The 26,207-nt window shown below is 45.6% G+C and overlaps 1 protein-coding gene across 2 annotated transcripts in view; it reads right to left on the reverse strand.

The window, feature by feature from the left end:
• Window positions 1–26,207, reverse strand: part of CFAP74 (cilia and flagella associated protein 74) — a 1,279,283-nt gene that overhangs the window by 1,027,740 nt on the left and 225,336 nt on the right. For both annotated transcript variants that reach the window (XM_086921531.1, XM_086921532.1), the window contains exon 11: window positions 25,169–25,326. In XM_086921531.1, coding sequence (XP_086777657.1) covers window positions 25,169–25,326 — 158 coding nt within the window. The remainder of the gene's footprint in view (window positions 1–25,168; window positions 25,327–26,207) is intronic.

Consider the following 26,207-nt stretch of genomic DNA (forward strand, 5'->3'; position numbering starts at 1 on the left):
GAGGGCCTGCGCAAGGGCCTCCGGGCCACTCCGGTTCACCAAGCGCAGCGACGCCACACAGACCACTACTGGAGAGCAGCGATGAGCGGTGTATCCACGCAACCACTCAGCCGGAGCCCCAGCACGTGCCGCCGAACAACACTGTAGCTGTAGTCCTATGAAAACGGCAGGACCATCGAGGAACAGCCGGCCGGGCGCTGGAGAGCTGCTTATCCAGGAAGCCCCAATCAGATCATACTCAGACAGCCGCCGCGGCGGGAAGGGTCAAATTGTCTACACGATACCCTACGTCCCCCTCGTCCGGGGATCTCCAGCAGCCTCAGTTTACAGCATATTCGTGCCTCCGCAACACTCCCCCCACAGGAGGTAACAGTTTCCCAGTCGGAAGAATGGAACAGCGGGGGCCTCCCCCTCGCAGAGCCAGCCGAAGGGGGACGTCCCTGTGCCGACGCCGCCACCCACAGGGAGATCAATCGCCTCCGGCTCAACCACTCGAGTCCACGACCCGGAGTCAGTGCAGGTCTCAGGAGAGGAGTCACAGCTCAAAACAGATAGCAGGCAGCTGAGGCAGGACTCGAAATTGCTGCCACCCCATTAGTACACACCGCTCCTCACCGCACTATGTCCATCGCCTCTGAGGGCCCTCCAGCCAATCTAATGGGGGCCAGGGCGCACCTCGGTAGACAGCCCCCCCCCCCGGCAGCACAACATGAGCGGGTCTCACCAGCAGCCCAACACTGCCAGAGGCAGTTCACACCTCCGGCTGCATCCGGGGGTCCGAAGACGCCCACTCCTCTCTCACAGCGCTGTCTCCGATGTTCAGCACTATTCCTTCCTGGCGGTGGGGCCTCACAATAGCCCGCTCCCCCTCCGCTCCGTCTACTCCTCCGGTGTGTGTGGCAGCCTCACAGCACCAGGGCTCGACCGGCGACTTCCGGTTCCGGCCCCGGTGTTTTCAACTATGCCGCCGGCCCTCCTCCAAAATCAAGCCAGCGGCTCCAAGCAGCGAATGGGCCCTGAGATTTGAGAGGTGGATCTCCGCCCCCAAAGTCGCAGCGGGGTCGGAGTCACTCAATCCTACAACGCGCATCTTCCGCAATCAGGCGGCAGAGTCAGCAGCTCAGAATATGTGCCAGGATATTAGGGCGAGGGACAGGTCCGGCAGAGCTGGGGACTCATGCGGCCATCTTGGGCCCGCCCGTAGCTCCTCCCAAGCAAGTTGTTTTACCAGTAATAATCTCTTGAATGATCAAATGAAAGCACACCACACAAGGTATATATCAAATATGTATGTATTTAATCTTAATACAACCCCTCTGATCTCTTTATGAGGTCAGAGGTAAAAGTACAATACAAGGAACTTAATTAGCATACGATAAGGTGCACAGTATACGTTATGCCCTAGGGCCCTCACAAACCATATACTAAAATAGTGGTATAAGAACCACGTGAGAGTTAGAAAGCAGGCCTAGAGCCTGTAGAACTGCTGGGGCTACCTAGAACCACCCAAGGTTAGGATGTAGGGGGCCCACTGGGGACGCATGCAGTGTCTAAACACAGCCGTGGATCACCATAGAAAACGAACAAGTTACAGATTAAGGACACTTCTAGGTGATCTTCAATGGAATCCTTCTAGACTTAGACACTCGAGAGTCGAGACCCACGGGAGCACCGGAGTACTCGTGTTACCTCACCCAGGGAAGCCGGGTGCATAGGTGTCTTTTGGTGTCAGGTTTCGTCGTCGATTCCAATGGAGAGCTGCGAAGAAATGCAGCAAGCGACCAGAGGAAAAGTGTCCGGGTGGATCCAAGGTTGGATTGGAGTTCTGAAGAACCTGAAAGCAGAGGGGACAGAGTCTGGGTCACTTGACAGTGACCAGGATGGCGATGGGAAGATGCCAATCAATGTTGGGTGTTTTCAGGTGAAAGAAGTGAAGCTTGACTCTATAGCCACAAGGACCAGGAGGTGTCGACGATGACCAGGAGCTGGATTCGAGCTGTCCCACGAAGGATGTCGAGTGCTGCAAAGAAAGAATCCGGATTGGATTCAACAAGCCTTGGCAACAGCAACCGACGCAAGATGTCGAGATTGGCTTTGGTGCAGACCAGCAAGGTTTGAGGGACTCCTCCTTTGGAGAGTAGTGGGAGCAGCAAGCCTCCTGAAGCAACCAGGAATGCTCAATAAAGCATAGATTGTCCTTTGTGGGGGCACACTAGCCAACGGACTAGGAACCGTGAAGGAGCCTCAAGCTGGAATGCACAAAGCGGGCCCACGGGACACTCGTGGAGTGTAGGCCTCCGATCTTCGATGCAAAAGGTGCTCGGGGCAGAGGCTTCAAATACCCCAATGCACAACTTCGGGATGCCTCGGCAAGTAGGTGCAGTTGCAAAAATGCAGGATGTCCAGGAGTTCCGGTCCCACGTCTCTCGTGTCCGCTACAGGTCTCAGCTTTGCTGGGAGCTCGGGTCAGCGTCAGAGATGTCTGGAAGTCTTTGCCTGTGTCGCAGATTCTTCGGGAACTGGCGGGAGCCTCATAAATGCAGACTGGCAAAGATGCTTCTTGTTGTCTGTTTGAACAGGGTGGTCACTCCTTGGCCACAAGGGAGATTCTTCCGTCTTCCAGTCGATATGGAATGTCGAAGGTCCAAGATTTATGTATCAGAGTTTCGTCCGGGGTAATTTAAAGTCCTAGGGACTGGGGTCCTATACCAAGTTTAGGGGTTGGACTAACTCTAGGGTTCCACCTATGGGAGGACCTGAGGAGGGGGTGGTTACACACTTTCCCCTTTGTCCAGTTTCGAGCCAGAGCTGGAGTAGAGTGCCCCAGCAACTGGTTTGAACTGGGAAATGCATGGAGCACCTAGTGTGCCCCAGGCAGTGTCTGAAAAGCATTCACTGAATGCAACCCACCCTGCCCCAATACACTAAAGCCTGTCTGGGGAGGTGCTGGCACCTCCCTGGACAGGAAACCTATTGTCCAGGCCTCCCCTGCCGGAGTTTCGTCCAGCAGCAGGAGGGCAGACTCGTGTCTGTAGGAGCAGCATCCATTTTGTGATGCTGAGGCTCTGTTTACCTCTATCTGGGTTTACCAGTAACTACATGTCTTCTCCTTCTAGAAGGGTGGAATGCTACCCCCACCGTCAGAATTGGGGAGGGGGTAGTATTCCAAAGTGTTTGACACCTCACACAACATGTTTTGATAAAGCCAAACCAAAGTTAGCATTAACCGCGAGGATTATAATTAGGGCTCCCGGTTTTATGGTATTTATTTTTTTGCCATTTCCGTCTGTATTTATCCATTTTTATTTTTTGGCCATTTTGTCTGTGTTTATCCACATTTATTTTTTCACAAGCAGAAGGCAATGCTGCAGCTAGTATTTTTCCACATTTATTTAAATCGACAATGCACACTGTAGTGTAGTTCCTATTTTCCCAATAGGCCCTGCGCATTGGAATAACATAAACAGTAGTATGGACGTAGAAGTGCGGATCTTCCAGGTCTCCACTGACTATGCTAAACTTAATTGGGTTTGTTACCAACTAGCTCAGAGGTCACTGGAAACTTTCTTGACTGAATAGGAAGTGATCAGCTTCCCTGGTACAGACAAGAAGGGATTCAGTTTTCCAACAACCGCATAAACATGACAACTTTGCTCCTTAGAATAAGAGTCAATCTCTAGAGTCGTGTGAAACAATAGACAGTTATTTTACTCAGTCAGTTTTGTGCAGATTACTTTCACCAATATGCAGAGAATAGAGAGACGGGTGTTTTCAATAAAAAGGTATTATTTATTGAACAGTCTTTCTTCTCATACAAGAGAAATGAATTGCCACAATTGCAAGACTAGTTATTATAAAAAGTGCGTACAGTAAAATGAGGATTGCGAAATAATACTGTAAAAGCATTGATATGGTTTATTAGCCATACAATGGTTTAAAATGAATAAAACATATATACATTCATATATACATTAGGCTAATGTACTCAACTGGTGCTTCTAACTACGCCTACCCCAGTGTACCTGACCTAAGCCTAATACTTGGGAGGGAGTAAGGAAGTAGCAGTTTTAGTTAAGTTGGTTTTGCCAAGGTTTGCTTCAAGAATTCTCTCTAAGGGTTTAGTCAACACCATACCTCTGGAATAGAATGTTGGAGGTCTTGCATCTCCTTCCAGGACTCGATATCCCAGTCACTCGCAAGAGTAGGCTGGAAACGCCGGAGCTGGATTTTTTCGGCAGGAGAAAAGACAGCGTCTCTCTCAGCGCGTCGAGGAGGAGGAGGAGGGGCAGCGTCCGTGGGCAGCTTGTATCTGCTGGGCTCTGCAGGGGACAGCTGTTCTGCTCCTATGTTCACCACACCATCGCTATCATCGATGTCGTTGAGGCAGCGATAGCATCAGCGTTTGCTTAAGGCAACGTTGGTAATATTTATACCTGAAAGGTGCCTTGGTTGACGTAAGTTTTTGGACATAAGACGTCAACAAAGATGTCACTAGGAAGTGATCGTCTCTCAGTGCTCATTAGAGTTCTATTACTAATCAAAACATAGCAAGCGGGGCTTTCCCAGGTTGCTGAGTTTTTATCTTGTTGAAGAACTCGGAGTGTAATCTAGGAATCTTAGATAGCAGCTTCTGCTGTGTCATTTGCTCTAATGAACTGCAGAGGAAGCTGCAGAGGAAGAGATTCTGAAATGTGGCTCTGATCGTGTGAGGCCAGAGACGAGTTTCTGAATATTGCATTTGATCGTTTATGCCAATATAGGGGTACAAAGGGATTATAGCCGTATAGGGGCATAAGGTCACAGTATTGAACGCGACACCCACTCCACAAATTTATGTCCATCAATTTACTAAAACTATAGCAAAAGATGCATGTGTAACATTACATATATGCATTTGAAATGGCGTATCTGAAATACGTGGTCATTTTGGTACTGTACGGTTTTAATTTTATTTATTTTATTTATTTTTTATTTTAGCGATTTCTAAAGCGCCTGGTGACCCAAGGGCATCCCCGCGCTTTTAAGCATAGAAATCATTAAAAATTATAGCATATGTAATCAATGAACGATTTTGCGAAAAAAATTACACATGAAATATCTCTTAATACAGAAAAGAAAGGCGAGATAATTTCATCACATATAAATGCAATTGCTGTAACATGTGCTAGAGGCTGATGTAAAGTTATTATTGTTATGTCTCTAGAATTACCTAAAAATAGAAGCTTCTGTTCTTTATGAATAGGTCTACTTTAAGCAAATAATTTTTTGTGCCAGAAAAAGGTAAATATTTTTTTTAAGTGTTCAATTAAAAAAAAAAATTCTTGTTGAACGGGGGAATAGAGTTCCAACGCTTTTCAGCAGTTTTTGTTGATCAAAACTGAAGGCCGAATTCAGAGTTCATGGGAACGCTGTGTGTCGGAATGCTTTTCTAAAGTTATTGTTTCTGTTCAGGGGAGAACATCATATCAGACAGGCTCTCAAAAAATTGGTCTACAAAATCAGGTGACAGTTCGACCAAGTTCGATAGTGCTGTAACTTGGCAGGTATGAGAATGATTGCTATCATCAAAGTCTGGATCAGCAATGCTCACGGAAGGTCGTACCTGGGTGATGTTGCTTTTATTTTTCGCTCCACTGTCACCACCTAGTCATAGCACAGGAGTCTCAACGAATGCCGTCATCAGGATAGGTAGCCGCTGGGGACAACACAATGCGTGAGCCGTTATCGGACTTAGCAAAGTATCGACATCCATTGGTACTGCTGATGGAAGTGCAAGACAGATGTCCAACACGCACTCATCTCGGCATAGCATACATCGAAGCACAGGTAAGATGCAGGTCTGCCATGTAGGTCTGAATGAAAGAAACCAGGTCATGTTCAGATCTCTCAGCCTGGCCAATCCAAGGACTCTAGTTATTCTGTCCCAGTAGCGTATTGCTAGGATCGTTTCTTCCATCCTTGTAGGAGTCATGTCTGAGCTTTGGCTTGCCATATCGGAGCAGGAGGGTAAAAAATAAAATGCCTGCTACAAGTCCCAAAATCAGGGGTATGTCGCCAAAGACTGAATGGACAAAATTGGGAATGATTCCCAGAATTGCTCTGAATGGTGTTAGCAGTCCTGTAAAAATCGTCTTAAATATGCCTGGGATGCCTATGGCGCTAGACATGTTAAGGATTTGGCTAAGCATTTCTGTGAAATGCACGGGGCAATTTGTTGATAAAAGGTCATGTATCTCCGAAGCCGTCCTTGCAACTAGGAGATCATACGTCTCTTTTGATGACGTGATGGGCACTGTTGTCTGTAAAAGCACAGACTTCATTCTGCTTAAAGTATCAATTCGTATAGAAGAGAAATTCAGACGAGGCCATAAGGGAGTCCCGGAGTCTCTAGGGCCGTTTGGAAACAATGCTTGCATACAGCATTCGACCATGGATGTTACGCTTACGAGATAGGCTTTTCCTGGCAAAAGGCCACAACAGCTGTGATCCGTTATTAGAATGTAACTCCCATTTGCGAGTTGCATAAAGAAAGGCTCTATCTGCGTTGCAGGTGTGACATGTTGGTGGCATGAAAGGTTGTTTGAGTTACCCTCACAGGCTCCGTGTAAACTAATACCCTGGCACAAAAGTATACCGCTTAGTGAATGTTTACAGTTTTCACCACTAAGAAATACATTTTTGTTGCTGTCACTATAGCATGTGTGTGTGTATTTTTTCAGTTGTTTCAATTTGTGTAACTTTCCAAGCCTCGTTGTAAGCCGCATATATACTGGTCGCTATGAAACGCTTTTGTCGCTGTTTGCGTGGTCCCAGAATGAAATCGCGCAAATCAGCACCATCTTTAAGTAAAGATAAGTGTTGCTTAATTTCTGCCAGTGTGGATGATTCTAGCCATTCAAGGCACAGCTTCCCTACACTGTATGTTGTTACTATCCCTGGATGTTGTCTCTGGGAGTATCTAGGGTCTGGTCTGGTCATTGTTAACCCCTGTGTTTTATTCAGGAATCTATCTTGACAGTTGTTTGTGTCAGTAGGCCAGATTAACCACTTTTTCCAATCAGAATGTGTTCTGTTTAAATGTAAAATTTTAGATACGTCTATCTCAATATCTGTGGTTGCATTATCAGGTATTGGCTCCGGAATAGACGGTTTGTTAAGGTCTTTGATCTTAGCTAGGCCAAGACAGGTTGTTTGTTGAATTGTGTCATTTAAGAACAATATTTGCTCTGGGATCATGCAGGCTCGAAATAATGCTTCTAGGCCTTGTACCTGCCAATCTTTTGTACCCCAGATTGTTTTTGTTTCAATGTTATTTTTCTAATAATCAAAACCAAATGTCATTTTTTCATAAAATGCTTCTGAATATATCAATTTAGTATTTGTCAGCATTGTTTTCAATCCTGTTTTATGTAACAGTTTATAATAAAACGTTTCTGCATCACTGGTGTTAAACCCTGAGAAGTACTGAAATTTCTCATAGAATGTTTTAGAACTGCTTTTAGGTGGAGTAGCACAATGTTCCCTTTGGTTATACTTAAAGACATTTCTAGGTTGTGCAGATTTATGCAAGTAATGATCACCATAGTGTGTGTAGCAGAACATCTGTTCATAACTAGACGAACCTTGTAAATAATCATGATCTGTAAATCTTGCTGACATTACTAAATCAGACATCATATTATTAATACTTTCAAAGTCCCAATCATCAGAGAATGTACTAGGTTTTACAAAGTCACTTAAGGAAACCTTGAATTGATGAGGATACTTCAGGATTTCGACTGGACCATATATTTCATAGTCAGTTTTGTCCCATACTACCCCCCCCGGTATTGGAATGGCTGTGACGTTTACTGTTGACAGTTCTCTTTTCTTCACGTGGGATGATCTGTGTGGTTTGAGGACTACGTTGATGTTCTAACTTGCTGTGTCCATTGTACTATATTTTCCTTCAATGAATTTTCCCAAACAAAGTACCATGATGAGCCAAAGCAGGAGGAAAAAAATACCTAGACCAAACCACAACTCTAACCATGGAGAACTAAGGTAAATTTCCTTGAGTTGATGAAAGAGTTCCGTTGCTTTTTCTTTAAAAGTCTTTTTTGTCTCTGGCATCACTTCGGGGTTGCTTTGATCCTCAGAAAAGTTATCGAAGTTGATGAAGTAGCCAGAGGCAGTTCTGTCAATTGTTGGAATTGTTCTTTCAATTTGTCTTTCGGTAGCACATTCTGATGCCACATCATTGTAGACTGGTGTTTCTTGACGAACTGTTTCAATCTGTGTCTCAAGAGGCACGAGTTCCATGGCATTATTGCATAGTCCCTCTCTGTGCACTGCAGGCTGATCGACTGTGATTAGTCTTTCAGTTTGAACCTCTTGGATTGTTGCAAGTTTGGGTATTCTGTTGTTTCTCGGGAGTCCACTGGGCCTACTGTTGATTATAGGCCACATGCTTGTGGTTTTACCAGGTCGATTGAAAACAACTCTGTTCTCCTTTTTACCAGCAAGGGGCGGTAGTACTACTGATCTTGTTCCGTTGACGGCTAAGACAGGTACTGCTTTTCTGTAAGAAGGCCCAAATTCCTTCTTCACCGCTATTTTTTTCTCTGACTAGATCCCCAATCTTTGGAATCCAGACAGGCCTTGCTGGGGCTGGTGGTGCCTCGTCAGTGGTAGCTGGCTGTTGCTTTAACTTTATGTTGCTTAAGGATTTTCTTGTTTCATTCAAGTCCTGTAAAACAGCCAAACGATCTTTGATGTCAAAGTCTGTTTTCTTATCTTTTACCACTGATACCTGACTATCTAAGTCCTGAATTCACATTCTAGTTCCGAACAATAGTTCGTATGGGCTGAAACCTTTTAGTGAATTTCTTGGCAAGTTGTTTAGACTTAACTGGACACTTATTAAATGTTTGACCCACCCAGCACCTGAACCTAATAACTTCGCTGTTATAGATTGCTTTATGTCCCGTTTTTTTCTTTCTACCACACTGTTCCCTTCGGGGTGTGACGGACAAGAATATCGCAACCCAACTCCCATGCTGGCCATGGCCTCCTTATAAGATCGAGAGCTGAAAGCAGGACCCTGGTCAGAATGGAACATGGCAATTGCGTATGTGCTGATAAAGACTCGCAGATCTTTTATAACCGTTCTGGCGTCAGCCGAGCGCTGGGGCCACATTTTTTAAGTGTGTTTAGTCTTAATGATTAATAGGACGCTGGATGGCAGGTAGACAGCATTATGCCTACCATGGCATTAATACGCTTGACTCATTGCTGCGCTCTCTGTCGCAGTCCGGGCAGTTCTTTACATATTTGTAGTGGTGTAGGCTCATTCCTGGCCACCAGTACACTGATTGTAATTCTTTCAGAGATTCCTTCATCTGTATTTATTTATTTATTTATTTATTTATTTATAAAAGCATTTGTAAAGCGCGAAACGAAGGCCAGTGGGCATCTCGGCGCTGTATGTGCCTTGGACCTTCACCCATGTGTGCGTCTGCTATTAATAATTTTCTCCGGTTCATGTTTGGAATCACCCTATCCCCCACTCCAGGGATTCGAGCAAAAGGAACGGAGTTTGCATCAATTACGTATGCATAATTGAGTGGATAGTTCACGGGTAGCGCTGCACAGTCGCCTTTTACGGACGTTTTTACTGCCAGCATGGTTTCCCCGTCTATGTATTTTTCTCAACGCTTTTTTGTGGCTACGGAAGCCGGTTTAGTTGCTTCCGCTGTGGCTGTATTAGCCAATGAATTCCCTGCAACGTGAACGCCATCACGTCGATGACTCAGAGTGTGTATCACGTGAGTCTTTTGTAGTTCTTTCTGTAAAAGAACTACCTGTTTCCAAAGCATTTTATGCTTGATTGTGGCACGTGTGTCATCTTTGTAATCATTTTGAATCCAGCTCTGCAACTTATTATTGTAAGAGTTGACGCAAAAATGCGAATCGTACACGATTAGTGTCGGGAATTCACGTTCTGCATTTTCAAGCGCCATCTTTAAAGATCTGATTTCAGCTCTCTGAGCCGAACAGTTTCTTACTGATTCAGTTTTTGTTATTTTCAGTCTGAATTTACCGCACAGCCAACGACCTTTAACAATCGCACAGGCTGGATCGTGGAATTTGTTCTCTACGTTGAAATGCTGTACAAATCTATCTGTATAGATTATACAGCCGTACTATGGGAGAGGCAGAAGTTCGAATGGCAGAGGATATTCTTCTTCATATTCTAAATCATTCAGTGTTTCGAATTGCGGGGCGAAATAGTATTTCACGTCATCCGCTCCAAGAGAATTTACACACTGTATCCATTTCGGATCCAGTGACATTGTAGGCATGTTTACTGGGCTGAATAGCGCCTCGAAGGCGGATTCCGCTGTGAGGATATTGATCCTTTTGCCGTGTGCTAGTTCTCGTTCATTCGCTAATGCAGTTTCTACTGCTTTCACAGTATTTTCTGTTGGACTGAATGTTTTTTCTGCTTGTGTGTACAAGTGAGATTTAATTGAAATTGGTACCTTTTCTCCCTCATTACAGGTTAGGTACGTGAATCCGCATCTTCCTGGGATGACTCGGATTACAAGATCGCGCGTGTTGTCACGTGTATCTCATTTTGTTTTTGCTAACATGTCTGTTTGCAGTGATCTCAAAATTTCTGTGTGTTTCTGAGTCCAATTCATTGGTTTAAAATCAGGTTTAATTAGTTCGTAGAGAGGTTTAACCCTCTCTGCGTAATTTAGAATGTAAGTTCTACCGAAATTCAGGAAGCCTAGAATCGATAGTAAGTTTTTCAGAGTTTTTGGAGCTTGGAGTACAGCGCACTTCTCTAAGAAGTTGTCCGCTAGGCATTTTCCTTCACTTGAAAATTGGTATCCTAAAAATAATAGTCAGATGGGCAATTCAAGACTTTTTTTTTTATTTTTTTTATTTTTGAAAACCTTTATTCGTGCATGTAAAAAGAACAAATACGGGCCTACAACCATCAGGCCGGCCACGATACTTCTGAGCACTAACACAAACATTGTGGCCCCTGAGTGTCAACGGACAAAGAAATTGCGACAATTAGAGAATGTTACACTGAGGGGAACCATGACACCAGGGGGAAGGAGAAATGAAGGTTAATTTTAAAGTTTTTTATAATTTTATCAGGGGAAAAGGCAGTGAAGAATAAGTCCAAGGAGATTCAAGTCCGCATACTATCTTCACATCACGGGAGAGCGGCAGTATTTCGGAAAACAACCGTGGAAATTTTAAAATCTCAGGCAGTGAGGCGGTGCAAATCGACAGCAGGATATTCACACAGTAAATACGCACCCCTACAGCGCCGTCCCCATTCAGCCAACCCCAAGCCCGGACCCAGAATCAACCAAGGAAAAAGCACAGAAAACAAAGAAAGAAATAAAGGCCCATAGAACCAATAAAAATACTAATTTACCCCCCCCACCCTACACCAATGCGGAGGCTACGGCCTACCCCCCCCCCCAGCATAGTGCCTGTCGCCCAGTAAACCCGAAATATAGAAGAGAAAGAAGAGTAAGAGAAGAATGAGGAAGAGGAAAGAAAAACGTGAACACCTATGATATAGGGGGTGAGAAAAGAATACACTATTCTGATCTAAACTCCCAAAAAGAAGAAGGTGGGGAGGAGCCTACGTAGCATCAGAGCACCCGGGACCCCCGGCCATCTACAGCTTCCACACACTAAAACCACCTATTCCAAAAGCAACAATGCTGTAATCAATTGCAACAATAGCATAGATGGAAAAAGTCATTTCGCCATGTGCGCTAACAATACATACAAGCAGTTTCAATCCCCGTTCAGTCCACCCGGGAAGCCATTTCGTTATGAGTCAGCCCAATCCCGGCCTGGTAGCGGGCGCAGGACAAAGCCAGCTCCTATGAATAGAACATGAACACATTGGAACCCCGGTCCCGTACAGAACCGCCTCCCCATCAGCAAGAAACACAGAAGAACATAATAATCGCAATCACAAGTGGGAAAAAGGCTAAAATTGCAACAATACAACATAGCAAAATACAGTACAGTCCGGGTCTCCGCCAGCCGGTCAGGCAAAATCGAGATGAGGGGCACCTTCAACCCTGGCCAGAACGACGAAATCTCTCCAGGCATGACCATCTCCGCGGACACTGTGCAGGCAGAACAAAGGAGCAAGATGGCCGCTCTCGACATGGGAGGGGCAGAAGTGAAGAAGACGAGTGGTCCCAGTCTCCAACAACTGCAGCGGATAAAATGGCGAACCCCCCCTGCCGTGCAGGATGACAGACACTCCAGCAGCGCAGAAAAAAGGCTCCAAAGGCAATAATCTCGTAGGAGGCAAACAACTGGAAGGGCGACAAACGGAGCTCTGGCAGCAGTTGTTCAGGCAGAGGCACAATTCCCGGAGCGAGGGGAGACTTTGTAACAATGGCATCGTCAGTAGGGAGACATGCAACATTGTAGCCAGGGACACCTCGATCTTCCGCTCGTACATGCTGCAACATTGTATCCAGTGTAGAAACACACGAGGGCAGCAGGGCGATAGTCAGCCTCGGTCGCATAGTGGAAAAAATAGCCTCTTCGATCTTTCTCCCCAGCTCTTGAGCATTGCGCCGCCATGTTGCCCGCAAGTCTGTAAGGGCATCAAGGATATCCCCACAAGTCAGAACACTCTGCAGCCCCTGCCGATCCGCTCTGCATTGTGGCACATTATGAGCAGCCTCCGGGTCTAGTGCAGGCAGGTCCACGCAAGCTGGGGACAAGGGAGCAGCCGTCCGTTCATGCTGGAAGGCAGGCGCCATTGTCATCTCCTCCTCGGAACCACCCTGGAGGGAGGGGGGCGGCTCGTTAGAAAAGAACCTTCGTCCCCACATTAAGGAGCACGCAGCTTTCAGCACAGGGGCCGTGCGTAGTGGGAGCCCCCCTGTCCCCTGGCAATCAGCAAGCAGTCCCAAGCACCGGTATATCCACAGCCCGTCCTACCGGATATGAACTGCAGCGTCCAGCGGCGTCAATCGGCGCAGGGTTCAGGGGGAGTCCCGGTGGTCGGCTAAGTCCGCCAATTCCCATCAAAACCGGCCGGCGGAGACCGCAATTGGACGTGACTGTCACCAGCGCGGTCGTGTCCCCATCTGAGCGCGGTGTAGGAAGGATACAGTCCAGGATTTCAATGAAAAGTCGGACGGCTCGGGGAGCCGGGCGCTCACACGTCCGTCCCGTCCGCCATCTTGGCTCCTCCAATTCGAGACTTTTTAAAGTTGAATTTGTAACCCTCTGCTGCGAACCCAAGTATAATGGTGTTCACTCTTTTCAAGTGAGTCTCCAAGTCGTCGTCTGTGAGATAGATATCATCTACGTAAGATAATGCCTCATCATCATATATTTGTAGTAACTCTGTTACTCTAGCTGAGATTAGTCCTGGGCTGTTCTTGAATCCCTGTGGGAGCCTACAGAAATTTTTCTGAGACCCCATTACTGAGAAAGCGGTCAAGTATCTGCTTTCTGGTGCAATGCTTGACAAAAGAAACCATTAGATATGTCTAATGTCGTTTTATATTTTTTCCTAACTATGTTATTCATTAGTGCAGCACTGTGCGAATTTTGTACTGCAAATGTTTTGCAACATGCATTGAGGTGTCTGTAGTCCAAAACTAGACAATATGAATTGTCTGGTTTGGAGACAGGAAACAAAGGATTGTTCATTTGAGAGCTGCATGTTTCAATCACCCCTTGGTATTCAAGTTGATCTAAAATCTCCCTGACTTGTTTTTTAGCTTCTTGCTTAATGGGATACTGCCTTTGTGCAGTCGGTTGACTTTTTAACTGGATTTTGTGAGGAGGAGAGTCCTCATCCCATCCTACATGATTTTTATATAATGGTGGTGCCTGGGCTACTGCCCATTTCCTTGCATAAGTATATTTTTTGTGAATCGGAATGTGATTCGAGAAGGCAGGCATAATCATTTCTTCGCCACGAGGGCACTCCCTGACAAACTCCGGGGGCCAATCTTTTTCAGCTAACAGAATATCATAGCCTTTTGAGAGTTTATCCCAAAATCGACCCCTTATTTTCCTAGTCTTATCACCCTCTATACGCAGTGTTATTTCGTGTATCTTATGGGGCTCGCTAACTCTGGTGTCGGCAGTTTCTACTTGAATGTATTCATTCGTGTCCACTGTCTCCAGATGACTCATCAGGATCTTGCGGGCTATACTGATTTCTGCTGCACTGTCTAGCATTGTCTGTGCCCACTCCCCGTTTTTCAACTGTGTCCTCAGTATTCTCGGCATGTTCGATTACTCTAATACTGGCTACCTTCTTTTTTGGAAATTGTAACTTTTTACTTTGAGCAGGTTCCTTGTCTTTGGACTTGGTGTGCTCTCCTGGGTCTGACCGTCCTCTTCTTTCCGATTTCTGAGAAAAAGATTGAGAGGGACGTGTATCAATACTTTGATATCTATCAGACTTCTTCAAATTATCCCTATTTCTAAGGTTGTATCTTTTCTCAGAGGGCTCCCTCTGGGGAGACTGGTGTTCTCGAGTCGGAGTTCTTTCCCTCCGTCGAGGAGACCTTCCTCTGGACTGGAAAACTTTTTCTTTGGGAGTGGATTGTTTATTTTCATCCCAGTTCTTTCTAGGAGTGTTTGAATTATTTTTAATAAATAATTTTACTAACTCTATATGCCTTTGTTAATTCTCTTAATTTAACGAAGAGTTCTTCACTTGACATTTTATCAATGTCCGGATGTGGTGTGTAGCTGGCTAGAACCGGCCACGTTGCTCCTGGTCTACCTAGTGGACCGAGCCTGGTAATATGATCATTATGTTTTAGGGCGCCTTTAAACCAGAGCAGGTGCTCTTGGAATTTTAATGGAATTTCAATCTCCTCGAAAGGAGCGTACTCTTCCGGTGGATCCCCTATTTTGTAATAGTGGAACTCGTTGCCGCTGGAAATTTTATCCAAGAAAAGAATACCTCTATCTGCCGATATTCGTGTGCCTCTATCACGAAGACGACTGTGCCACCTTGTGTGGTCAGTCCATTTTCTATAAGTTTTGACGTTATAGATTTTCTTAAATGTGCCGGGATGATTATTGCACCCGGTTCAGTAGTCCCGTCGGGACACTGCTGAGTCGCATCTACTGCGGCATCAGTTCCGTTGTTTTCTACTGACATTTTATAAATGCAGGTTTTGCAAAGCAGGTCTCCAAGGAGACAAAGATTAGGTGCACAATATTTTGGAACACTGTATCCTTCAACGTTGAATAAACCAGAGCTTTACATAGGAATCTCTCCCTACTAAGGTCGGGCGGATTTTAACCTTGCACCCACTCCAGACGTCTATTGGAGTATTTACGGGAGAAAGGGGTCTGTGTGAAAAATGCACGACTGAGTTACTCTAACGTCTTGCGTTAGTTTTATCACCTTACCAAACGTTGGGCGCCATGTAGTGTAGTTCCTATTTTCCCAATAGGCCCTGCGCATTGGAATAACATAAACAGTAGTATGGACGTAGAAGTGCGGATCTTCCAGGTCTCCACTGACTATGCTAAAATTAATTGGGTTTGTTACCAACTAGCTCAGAGGTCACTGGAAACTTTCTTGACTGAATAGGAAGTGATCAGCTTCCCTGGTACAGACAAGAAGGGATTCAGTTTTCCAACAACCGCATAAACATGACAACTTTGCTCCTTAGAATAAGAGTCAATCTCTAGAGTTGTGTGAAACAATGGACAGTTATTTTACTCAGTCAGTTTTGTGCAGATTACTTTCACCAATATGCAGAGAATAGAGAGACGGGCGTTTTCAATAAAAAGGTATTATTTATTGAACAGTCTTTCTTCTCATACAAGAGAAATGAATTGCCACAATTGCAAGACTTGTTATTATAAAAAGTGCGTACAGTAAAATGAGGATTGCGAAATAATACTGTAAAAGCATTGATATGGTTTCTTAGCCATACAATGGTTTAAAATGAATAAAACATATATACATTCATATATACATTAGGCTAACGTACTCAACTGGTGCTTCTAACTACGCCTACCCCAGTGTACCTGACCTAAGCCTAATACTTGGGAGGGAGTAAGGAAGTAGCAGTTTTAGTTAAGTTGGTTTTGCCAAGGTTTGCTTCAAGAATTCTCTCTAAGGGTTTAATCAACACCATACCTCTGGAATAGAATGTTGGAGGTCTTGTATCTCCTTCCAGGACTCGATATCCCAGTCACTCGCAAGAGTAGGCTGGAAACGCCGGAGCTGGATTTTCTCGGCAGGAGAAAAGACAGCGTCTCTCTCAGCGTGTCGAGGAGGAGGAGGAGGGGCAGCGTCCGTGGGCAGCTTGTATCTGCTGGGCTCTGCAGGGGACAGCTGTTCTGCTCCTATGTTCACCACACCATCGCTATCATCGATGTCGTTGAGGCAGCGATAGCATCAGCATCAGCGTTTGCTTAAGGCAACATTGGTAATATTTATACCTGAAAGGTGCCTTGGTTGACGTAAGTTTTTGGACATAAGACGTCAATAAAGATGTCACTAGGAAGTGATCGTCTCTCAGTGCTCATTAGAGTTCTATTACTAATCAAAACACAGCAAGTGGGGCTTTCCTAGGTTGCTGAGTTTTTATCTTGTTGAAGGACTCGGAGTGTAATCTAGGAATCTTAGATAGCGGCTTCTGCTGTGCCATTTGCTCTAATGAGCTGCACAGGAAGAGATTCTGAAATGTGGCTCTGATTGTGTGAGGCCAGAGACGAGTTTCTGAATATTGCATTTGATCGTTTATGCCAATATAGGGGTACAAAGGGATTATAGCCGTATAGGGGCATAAGGTCACAGTATTGATCGGGGTCCTAGATTAGAACGCGACAACACATGCATTCGGTTGTTATTGGTCAACATAATACATTCATCGGAAAACTTGGCCATTCGCAGAATGTCCCAAATACGCTTAAAAGTGCTATCACAAGCCATTTGTCTCAGAGCCTTGCAGTTTCTGTCATCGGCACAGAGTGCTACATCCTCTCCCCCACTGAACACCATCCTGCCCCACTGAGAGAAACTCACACTCCCTTCAGCTACAACCCAATTGTGCCCCGCTATAAACACCTAGAAGCAATTCAATCCAAACTATCCACTAGACAAGTGCAATTTGCTGCCTGAAAAAAGTAACAACATTGTGGCAAAATTAAACACTCATAGGGAATACAACTTAAAGCTTTTACACTCATTATTCAGAAAGCTAAGGACATTAAAAGAAAAATAGCGCTTGACTGGAAAACTCTGTAAGGTGGCGCTACTGTGTTTGGGTGTGAATAAAGCCATTCATTCCTGCCGCTGTCATGGAGGCACTGTTTCCTGTCATCAACAAACTGCACGATGTCTTTAACACAGTGGGGGCTGATGTCATCCAGCTGCCACAGATCATGGTGGTGGGGACCCAGTTAAGCGCGCGCGGCCCCGTGGGCTGGGTGATGGTGGCCTGGTATGGACACACTGTTCAAAGAGACACAGTTTACTCCACTGCCTGCTGCCCAAAACACAGGGCCTCTGCAGAGCACAGGCGATGGGTGTGCAGGCTCTCTCTGACATTATCACGCCCAGGTGTCAAGTGGTGCTCGCGCAAAACAGAAGACCTGTGAAGTTATTTATCTACGCTGTTGGTTTAAACCTTTTGAATTCACCTCTCATCTTCGTGACACTAGCAAAATGAGTATCATTGAGTTGTATATTAGTAACACATTATTTTGAGTAATTGAAAGTTGCACTTCTATGTCAGCAATGGTGACATAGCACAATTAACAAAGCACCCCAAAATAATGTGTGAACAGCTTTCAGTATTTTAGGTCTGTGCAACTAAGCCACAAAACTGCATTAAACCAAGAATGAATTCCTAAATTCTCCTACAATTCTATTTGTCTAAATCGCTGGTATGTTAGTGTTCATCCATTGTCAGACTTAATCCCACAAATGAATGTATCATTATCATGAATGAAAACCTAGCCTACTTAGTAAATGCCAGCCAAAATCCTTCTTTCTGAGACATTTATTTTCGTACTAAAGAAATGCGTAATCAAACATTAAGCTGCCCCTTCCATGACTCAAAGCTATTGTGATAGATTATTGTCTAAATAACCACAGGATGGTCTTTGAAACATTTGGAATAACGTGTTATTAAAATAGTTACGTTGTTCAGTTTTCTGTAAATGTAGTATATTCACTTATGGGGCTTTGTTGTTTAAATGTCTCATTGATTGCTTTCTTAAATGTCACTGTAGGGGTCTGTTAAGTTTCAACACATGTTTAGCACTCCAACCCATCGTTCCATTGCTTGCCATGCCACATTAGTTTGCCATTGTTTGTTTTTTTTGGATCCATTTCACTGGGGAATGAATGACCGAAAGGAAAGAACAGTCACAGTTTTCTGCAAGTGAGGAGGAGCGCAACAAAGAGAGGGAGTAAGAGGAAGAAAGAGGGGGGCAGCAGAATTGGGTTTTTTCTCTCCGCTGCCCCCCCCCCCCCAGGCATGTCTGTGAGAGTGAGATCCCAGCACGAGAGGGGGGTGTGTGTGTGTGTGTGTGTGTGTGTATGGGTGTGTATGCGTGTGTGTGTGTGTGTGTGTATATATATATATATATAAATAAAATATCTATGTAAGGGGTGATTACACCACCTTACCCAGGTTGCAATTGCAGACCTGTGGTGTCAGTTTGGAAGTCTAACCAGGGGTGGCACAATACATGCTGCAGCTCCTGGTAGTCCTTTGGTGCACCTATGCCCTGGGTACCTAAGGTACCATATACAGGGGCTCACAAGGGTGACCCAGTAACCAATCTGGTATGTACCTAAAGTATATGGTATCAAGTTAGAGAGAGAGCAGCTAAGCTGTGGTCCTGATTAGCAGGGCCACAGTCTTTCTCCTGGCTGATGTTGCAGGCAGGACACGCTCTCCTCCAACATTTTTTCTATTTAACCAGCACAGCACCCTCAGCTGCACTAATGGCGGCCATGCCTTACTTTTGTTCATTCGACTCGCTGACCTCGACTGCATGCCTTATTTTTTTCTATTTTTGTACTTTTCTTACAATGGTGGCATGCCCCACTTTAGCTTTAACCATCTTAAGCGAAGGTGCGGGTGCCGCCATTGGTTCAAAGGTCAATAAATAGAAAAAGAATGCGGCTGCACAACTTTTTTCTCTATTTTTTTACTGACGGCACCCACGCTTAGCTTTAAACATCTTGAGCTAAAGCGCGGGTGCTGCGATTGCTTTAAAATTAAAGAAATAGAAAAAATATGCATCCCACGCCTTTTTTTCCATTTCTTTACTTTTGAATAAATCGCGGGACCCGCGCTTTAGCTTAAGATGTTTAAAGCTAAGCCACCCACGCTTTGTTGATTGTTTCAAAAGTAAAAGAAACAGAAACAAATATGCGTCCCCACGCAGTTACAGGACCCACCCTTTAGTTTAAGATGTTTAAAGCTAAGCGTGTGTGCTGCCATTGCAACAAAAGTAAAGAAATAGAAAACAAATGTGCCCTCATGCCTTTTTTTCAATTTCTTTACGTTTGTAGCAATGGTGGCACCCACGCTTTAGCTTTAAACATCCTAAGCTAAAGAGGAGACGATCTGTCTTTTCCTCAGGACGACGCAAGGAACAAGGTTGATGAGCCCAGTCCTTCCAGACCTGGTCTCTCCTCCCAACCTCAAGACGCTTCAGATATGTTAGATCCAGACGACATAATTCACCCCCGCTCTTCTGACTGGGCCCCAGCTGATAACGTTGCCGATTACGTGGCAATGCGCATCAGGAAACCTTTAGAAAAAGAGGCATGTAACGGCCTCTGGGGAGAATGCCTGTGGCCTTCCCTGGAAGGTAAAGTCATCCTTACCTCTGAGATTGATGCATTCATGGCGACCTTTTTACATAAGTTTATGAGGGATCCCAAAAAAGGGATTGAGAGATCCTGGTGTGCTTGTCAGGACAAACTCCTGGCCGTCTTAGGCCCTCTTACGAAGATCTTAAACGTGGCCAAGGAAGCCAAGTCGTCGGGTTCCCTTATCTCCCCTGAATATCTTTCCGGGTGGGCACAGAGAGCCATTGTGTTCCTGGGCAACACGAATTGTGCCCTTTGCACAGAGCGACGCCGCTCTTTGCTCATTAAAGTTTATCCTAAGCTTGGGGATCTCGCAGATTGAGAAGATGGAGCAGTGGCTCAAGGAGGCCTTTTTGGAAACCCTTTCGTTAAGGAATTGGGTAAATTTGTAAATACTTTTACCTCCCTCGACAAAGCACAGACCACCATCAAAAAGGTTTTCCCCCGGGTTTTCCGAGGGGCTGGTCGAGGTGGGGGCTGCTCCACCGGCCACGCTTTCAACCAACAGCCAAGAGGGCAAGGCCAATATCAGGACCAGTCCCGTTTTGGCAACTTCTACCCGACAAGAGGTCGCGGCGGCAAAGGCAGAGGTTATCGAGGAGTTGCAGCCTTTTCTAATGCTAATGAGTGTCTTCCCTTCTTCCCAGCTAAAAACAGGGGGGAGGCTGGGGAATTTTTTCCAGACATGGATTGCTGTCACAAGGGACCCGTGGGTTTTTTAACCATTCAAGGTTTCCAAATAGAATATATGGGGGATCCAATCGAACGGGTCAGGCCCGTCCCATCCAGTTTTCCAAACAGGACATCTCGATGGTAAACGCAGAGGTCGAAGGGGCAGTTGTTCCCTCTTCTCCTCATTCCAGGGTTTTTGTCAGCAAAAATTTTTGGGTGGACAAAATAGATGGGGGCAATTGTCCCATCATCAATCTAATCTAATTCAACAAGTGGCTAGTCTATCGCCACTTCAAGATGGAGGGAATCCATCTTCTCAGAGATGTTTTACGTCCTTCAGATTGGAGGGTTTGTCTGGATCTGAAAGACGCCTATCTGGTTATTCAGGTTTTTCCTCCCCACTTGCGATTCCTACAGTTCATCTGGCACGGGCAGACGTACACGTTTGCATCCCTCCCGTTTGGCCTTTCTGCGCCCCTTGGTGTTCCACCAAGGTCCTAAAACCGGTGGTGGAGTGTTTGCGAGCTTGGGGCATACGAATGATTGTCTACCTGGATGATCTGCTCCTAATGGATGCGTGTCCTCTCCAACTCCAACGACATCTTCAGATGGCGGTGAATCTTCTTCAGAGTCTGGGTTTTGCTGTCAATGAAACGCTTTATCGCGCTTTACAATGTCTCAAAGCAATCTATTTGCGAAAGGGATGTCCCTACTCCCACAAGGTGGTCCTTTCCAAGGAATCTCGGGAAGAGATCCAATGGTGGTTTAAACACATTGAGGCCTGGAACGGCCGAGCAATTTTTGGTTCCGCTCCAGACTTAATAATAGAGGCAGATGCCAGCACAGTAGGTTGGGGAGCCAGGTGCAGCGATTTTTTTACAGGAGGGTTGTGGTCTCCAGAAGAGAGGAGATTACATATCTCCTGGCAGACTCCTTTGCAGTTCGCTGCTGCGAGAGAATCCATCCAGTCATCAGTTCTTCTAAAAATGGACAAGATATCTGCGGTCCGTTATATCAACCATTTGGGGGGCACAGGGTCCAAGGCCCTCTCCGATCTGGCCCCCAGTTTCTGGCAATACTGTTTTGACCATCAGGTGTCTGTAACAGCAGAGAGCCTTCCCGGGCGGAAGAACTTGGTGGCGGATTTTCAATCATGCAATTTCAGAGATTCAAGTCTGTGGAAACTGGAACCGGACATTTTTCAGAGGTTGAACAACCTTTGGGGTCCCTTTTCAATAGATCTGTTTGCCTCGAGGATGGACCACCAGCTCCCTTGGTTTTGCAGCTGGAAACAGGACCCATTGGCAGTGTCCACGGAAGCCTTTCTCCAGGATTGGAGCCAGGAGTCGGGGTGCGCCTTCCCTCTCTATGCGATGATCATAAGGGTCACGGCGAAGATCAGGAGGTATAGGGCGGACATGGCGATTCTCACCCCCCTTTGGAGATCTCAAGTGTGGTTTCCAGTTCTACTTGAACTTTCCTGGAATTCTCCAACCCTACTCCCCCTCTTTCCGAATCTTTTTCTCAATCCCAATCGAGTTCCCCACCCCCTAGTTCTGGAGAAGTCGTTACAGCTAGTAGCGAGACAATGGGAGGTCCCGGGCCTTTCGGCAAAGGCTGAGGAGCTCATGTCTAAGGCAAGGGCAGTTGTCAATGAAACTAAGTCGATTCTCTCCCTTTCACAATTTCTGAAGTTTCTGGACTTCATGATAGACTCTGCGTCCTCCACGCTCAGCCTCCCAACCGGGAAGATCTCTGAAATTCATCAAAAATTGCAACAGGCCATCAACAAACCCCAAGTATCCCTCTGGGATCTCGCTCAAATAGAAGGGATTCTCTCAGCCTCCACCCAGGGAATTTTTCCAGGACACCTTCATTATTGAGCTTTACAATGTCTCAAAGCACTCTATCTGCGAAAGGGGTGTACCTACTCCCACAAGGTGGTCCTTTCTGAGGAATCTCGAGAAGAGATCCAATGGTGGTTACAACACATGTAGACCTGGAACGGCCGAGCAATGTTTGGTTCCGCTCCGGAATTAATAATAGAGGCAGACGCCAGCACAGTAGGTTGGGGAGCCAGGTGCAGCGATTTTTCTACAGGAAGGTTGTGGTCTCCAGAAGAGCGGAGATTACATATCTACTGGCAGGCTCCTTCACAGTTCGCTGCTGGATGAGAGAATCCATCCAGTCATCAGTTCTTCTAAAAATAGACAAGATATCTGCAGTCCGTTATATCAACCATTTGGGGGGAACATGGTCCAAATCCCTCTCCGATCTGGCCCCCAGTTTCTGACAATACTGTCTGCACCATTAGGTGTCTAACAGCAGAGAAACTTCCCGGGTGGGAGAACTTGGGGGCAGATTTTCAAACCCGCAATTTCAGAGATACAAGTCTGTGGAAACTGGACCTGGACATTTTTCAGAGGTTGAACGACCTTTGGGGTCCCTTTTCAATAGATCTGTTTGCCTTGAGGATCAACCACCAGCTCCCTCGGTTTTGCAGCTGGAGAACGGACCAACTGGCAGTGTCCACGGATGCCTTTCTCCAGGATTGGAGACAGGAGTCGGGGTACGCCTTTCCTCCCTATGAGAGGATCACAAGGGTCACGGCGCAGATCAGGAGGCATAGGGCGGACATGGTGATTCTGACCCCCCTTTGGATATCTCAAGTGTGGTTTCAAGTTGTACTGGAACTTTCCTGGGCTTCTCCATCCCTACTCCCCCTCTTTCCGAATCTTCTTCTCAATCCCGATGGAGTTCCCCACCCCCTAGTTCTGGAGAACTCGTTACAGCTAGTAGCGTGGAGGATTCCCGGGGATAATGGGAGGTCCTGGGGCTTTCGGTAAAGGCTGAGGAGCTCATATCTAAGGCATGGACAGTCAGTACTGTCAAACGCTACAGGTCCGCTGGGGGCAGATGGGCCAGTTAGTGTAAGTGACGGAGTCTCAATCCCCAGGACGCGGATATAGTGTACCTAGCTTCTTGTGGTCTAGCTTACAGGTCTATTAACACTTTACATTCAGCTATATCAGCTGGACATCTGCCACTTATTAATTCTCCAATCGGGGAGCACCCTCTTGTTTTCAAGATTCTTTGGGGCATTAGACTTTCCTTGACCCCAGAGCCTCGGTATTCGGCCTTATGGTATGTGAACCAGGTTCTTAACTTGTTTTTATCCTCGCCACCTAACCGGTCAGCTAAACTAGCGATGCTACTCCGCCTTATTTCTTGCAGGCGCTTGTCAGATGTTATAGCTCGGGATTTCACTTCCAGGGTGTTTACTCCATCTGGTGTGATCTTTAGTTTGTATAGGAGGACTAAGGGTCTTACAAAATTGCTCTCTTATCCGGAATTCCCTAAGTTGTGTGTGGTCCCCTGCTTGAAAGCTTATGAAGAGATGACGGAATACTTGAGACCACCGGGGAATCGCCAACTTCTTATTGCCCTCCGCAAACCATTTAAGGCAGTATCTTCTCCCACCATACCCAGATGGGTTAGGTGGGTTATGCAGGAAGCAGGCAAAAGTTTCAAGGACTTCGGAGCTCACTCGGCTCGAGAAGCAATGGCCACAAAAGCATTTGGCTTGGGCTCCAGTTTGGAGGATATCCTTAATTGGAGTGGAATGGTCTTCGGACTCTTACCTTTAAAAGGTTCTACTTCAAGCCAGTGCTGGACCTGGCTCACCTCGTGATGAGCAAGCTTTGAACTAGCATAATCCTCGCCTCCAGTCCGGACATAGAATGAAAACTTTTCTAGCTATCGTAACAGAAAGTTTAAATTCTATTAAGGACTTGGAGGCGAGGATTATCCCGCCCTAGGCTTTGCATGAAGATTCCCACCCCGTATTTGAGTAAGTAGATCAGTTTTGTCACTAAAACTGTTGAAGGGTTTGATTCCTTGTCATTTCGTTATCAAATGTTGAACTTACTGTTTTGATTACAGGCTTGAAGTTTCTTCAGTTAAGTCTAACTGTTCAGACTATTGTTTCATGATCTTGTTTTAAGTCTACCTCAATGTGATATAACTGGCTGAACCATATTCCTGTTGGTGAATGACGGTATACCTTTATCCTCGTAGGTTCGGATGCGAATAAACAGGACGCATGAGGAGAGTTTAACGGCTGACTTCGCGCAAAGAAAGAGGATGTAGGGATGAAGGGCCAGTGAGGGAAGACTATGTAGACATTGGAGTGACCTGATTGGAGGATCCAAGTCTGTTCCTAATTGGAGATTTTTTTGGGACTACAGATTTCCCTGGGGTGCATGGGAAATGTAGTCTTGTGTTAAATCGGCTGCTGTTGATAAAGTGAAGAGAGAAGGCATAATCCTCGCCTCAGAGTCCTTAATAGAATTGAAACCTTCCGTTACGATAGCTAGGACATTTTTCATTCTAAAGAAGTAACATATCTGTACCATTAGCAGTTCAGGGATGACAGCTTCTATACATTCACGTGTAGAACCTCCCCTTACAGCACATGAATTTAAGAACATCCAGAACTGGAGAGCTGCTGCTGAAGAGATGAGCAGGCTCAGGCCTGATGCAAGGACCCATGCCACTCCGCACCAAGGTGCCTCCTAAGCTTGTCATCTGTGGTACCAGGGATAGTAGCCCAAAGTTCGTACTTACTGTTTCTTTTTTTCAAACTCCGCCTGGCGTTTCTGGTGAATCAAGAACTTGGTCACATCTCCACCTTCTGCCAGCACAGCCTCTTTTGCCTGCTCCTCTTGAGTTTTGGCTGCTTTTGCCTTGGCATTGTTCCGTGTCTGTATCACACGTATGTTATCCTGCAAATATAAAGCCGCAAAGTTAAATCCATGCAAATATACATGCTAACACAAGTTAGGGAGAGACATAAATGCTGGGAAACATGGTGATTTTGGCAATAGGCTAGCACTTCTGAAAGGCAGGTAAGGCTGGATTAAAGTAAGTCATGCGTAACACATGACTGGCTCTGCCAGCCCGATGACAGCCATTCAAAGGTGACACCCTCTAAGGAATTCTTCCATTTTCCAAATAGTACAGTCTGATTGTACAAGCAAAAATAGACTAGGAGACCAGTTATGGTATAGAAGAAGGGTATAAAGCAGGGAGCGCTAACACTGCCTCTGTAGGGGCATTCTAAGGTAGGAGTTTAATGCAGGCAGAGTAATGCTTTAAATATTTAATTAACCCCTACGATAGCTTATGCTCCAACAGAGGATACTCCAGAGATTTATGAGGAGTTTTTCCATTCTTTGTTGATGGTTAAGGGTGAGATTATTATTGGTGGGGATTTTAACATTACAATGAACAGAGAGCTGGATTCTTCCAGCAAATCGAAAACACAATTCAAGCCTAAATCTCTCAGGTCTATTATGAATAATATGTTGCTATTTAACCTGTGGGACCCTTGGCGAAATCAAAATCCGCACAAAAAAGAATATACTTGATGGTCCGGTAGATTTAAATCTTATTCACGAATTGATTTTTTTCTAATCTCACGTCAAATCATTTTTTCTAAACAGACGATGCTTCACAACGGGTTCTCGGATCATGCTATGATCATTATGGAACTGGGATTGGCAGATAGGGCAAGAACCCCTAAACGTTGGGTTTTTAATAAAAAATTCTTGACTGATGACACTTGGGTGGAGGCTATTAAAACTGAGATTTCAGCCTTTTTTTC

The sequence above is a fragment of the Lissotriton vulgaris genome, chromosome 5 (genome assembly GCF_964263255.1).
Source record: "Lissotriton vulgaris chromosome 5, aLisVul1.2, whole genome shotgun sequence".
NCBI lineage: Eukaryota > Metazoa > Chordata > Amphibia > Caudata > Salamandridae > Lissotriton > Lissotriton vulgaris.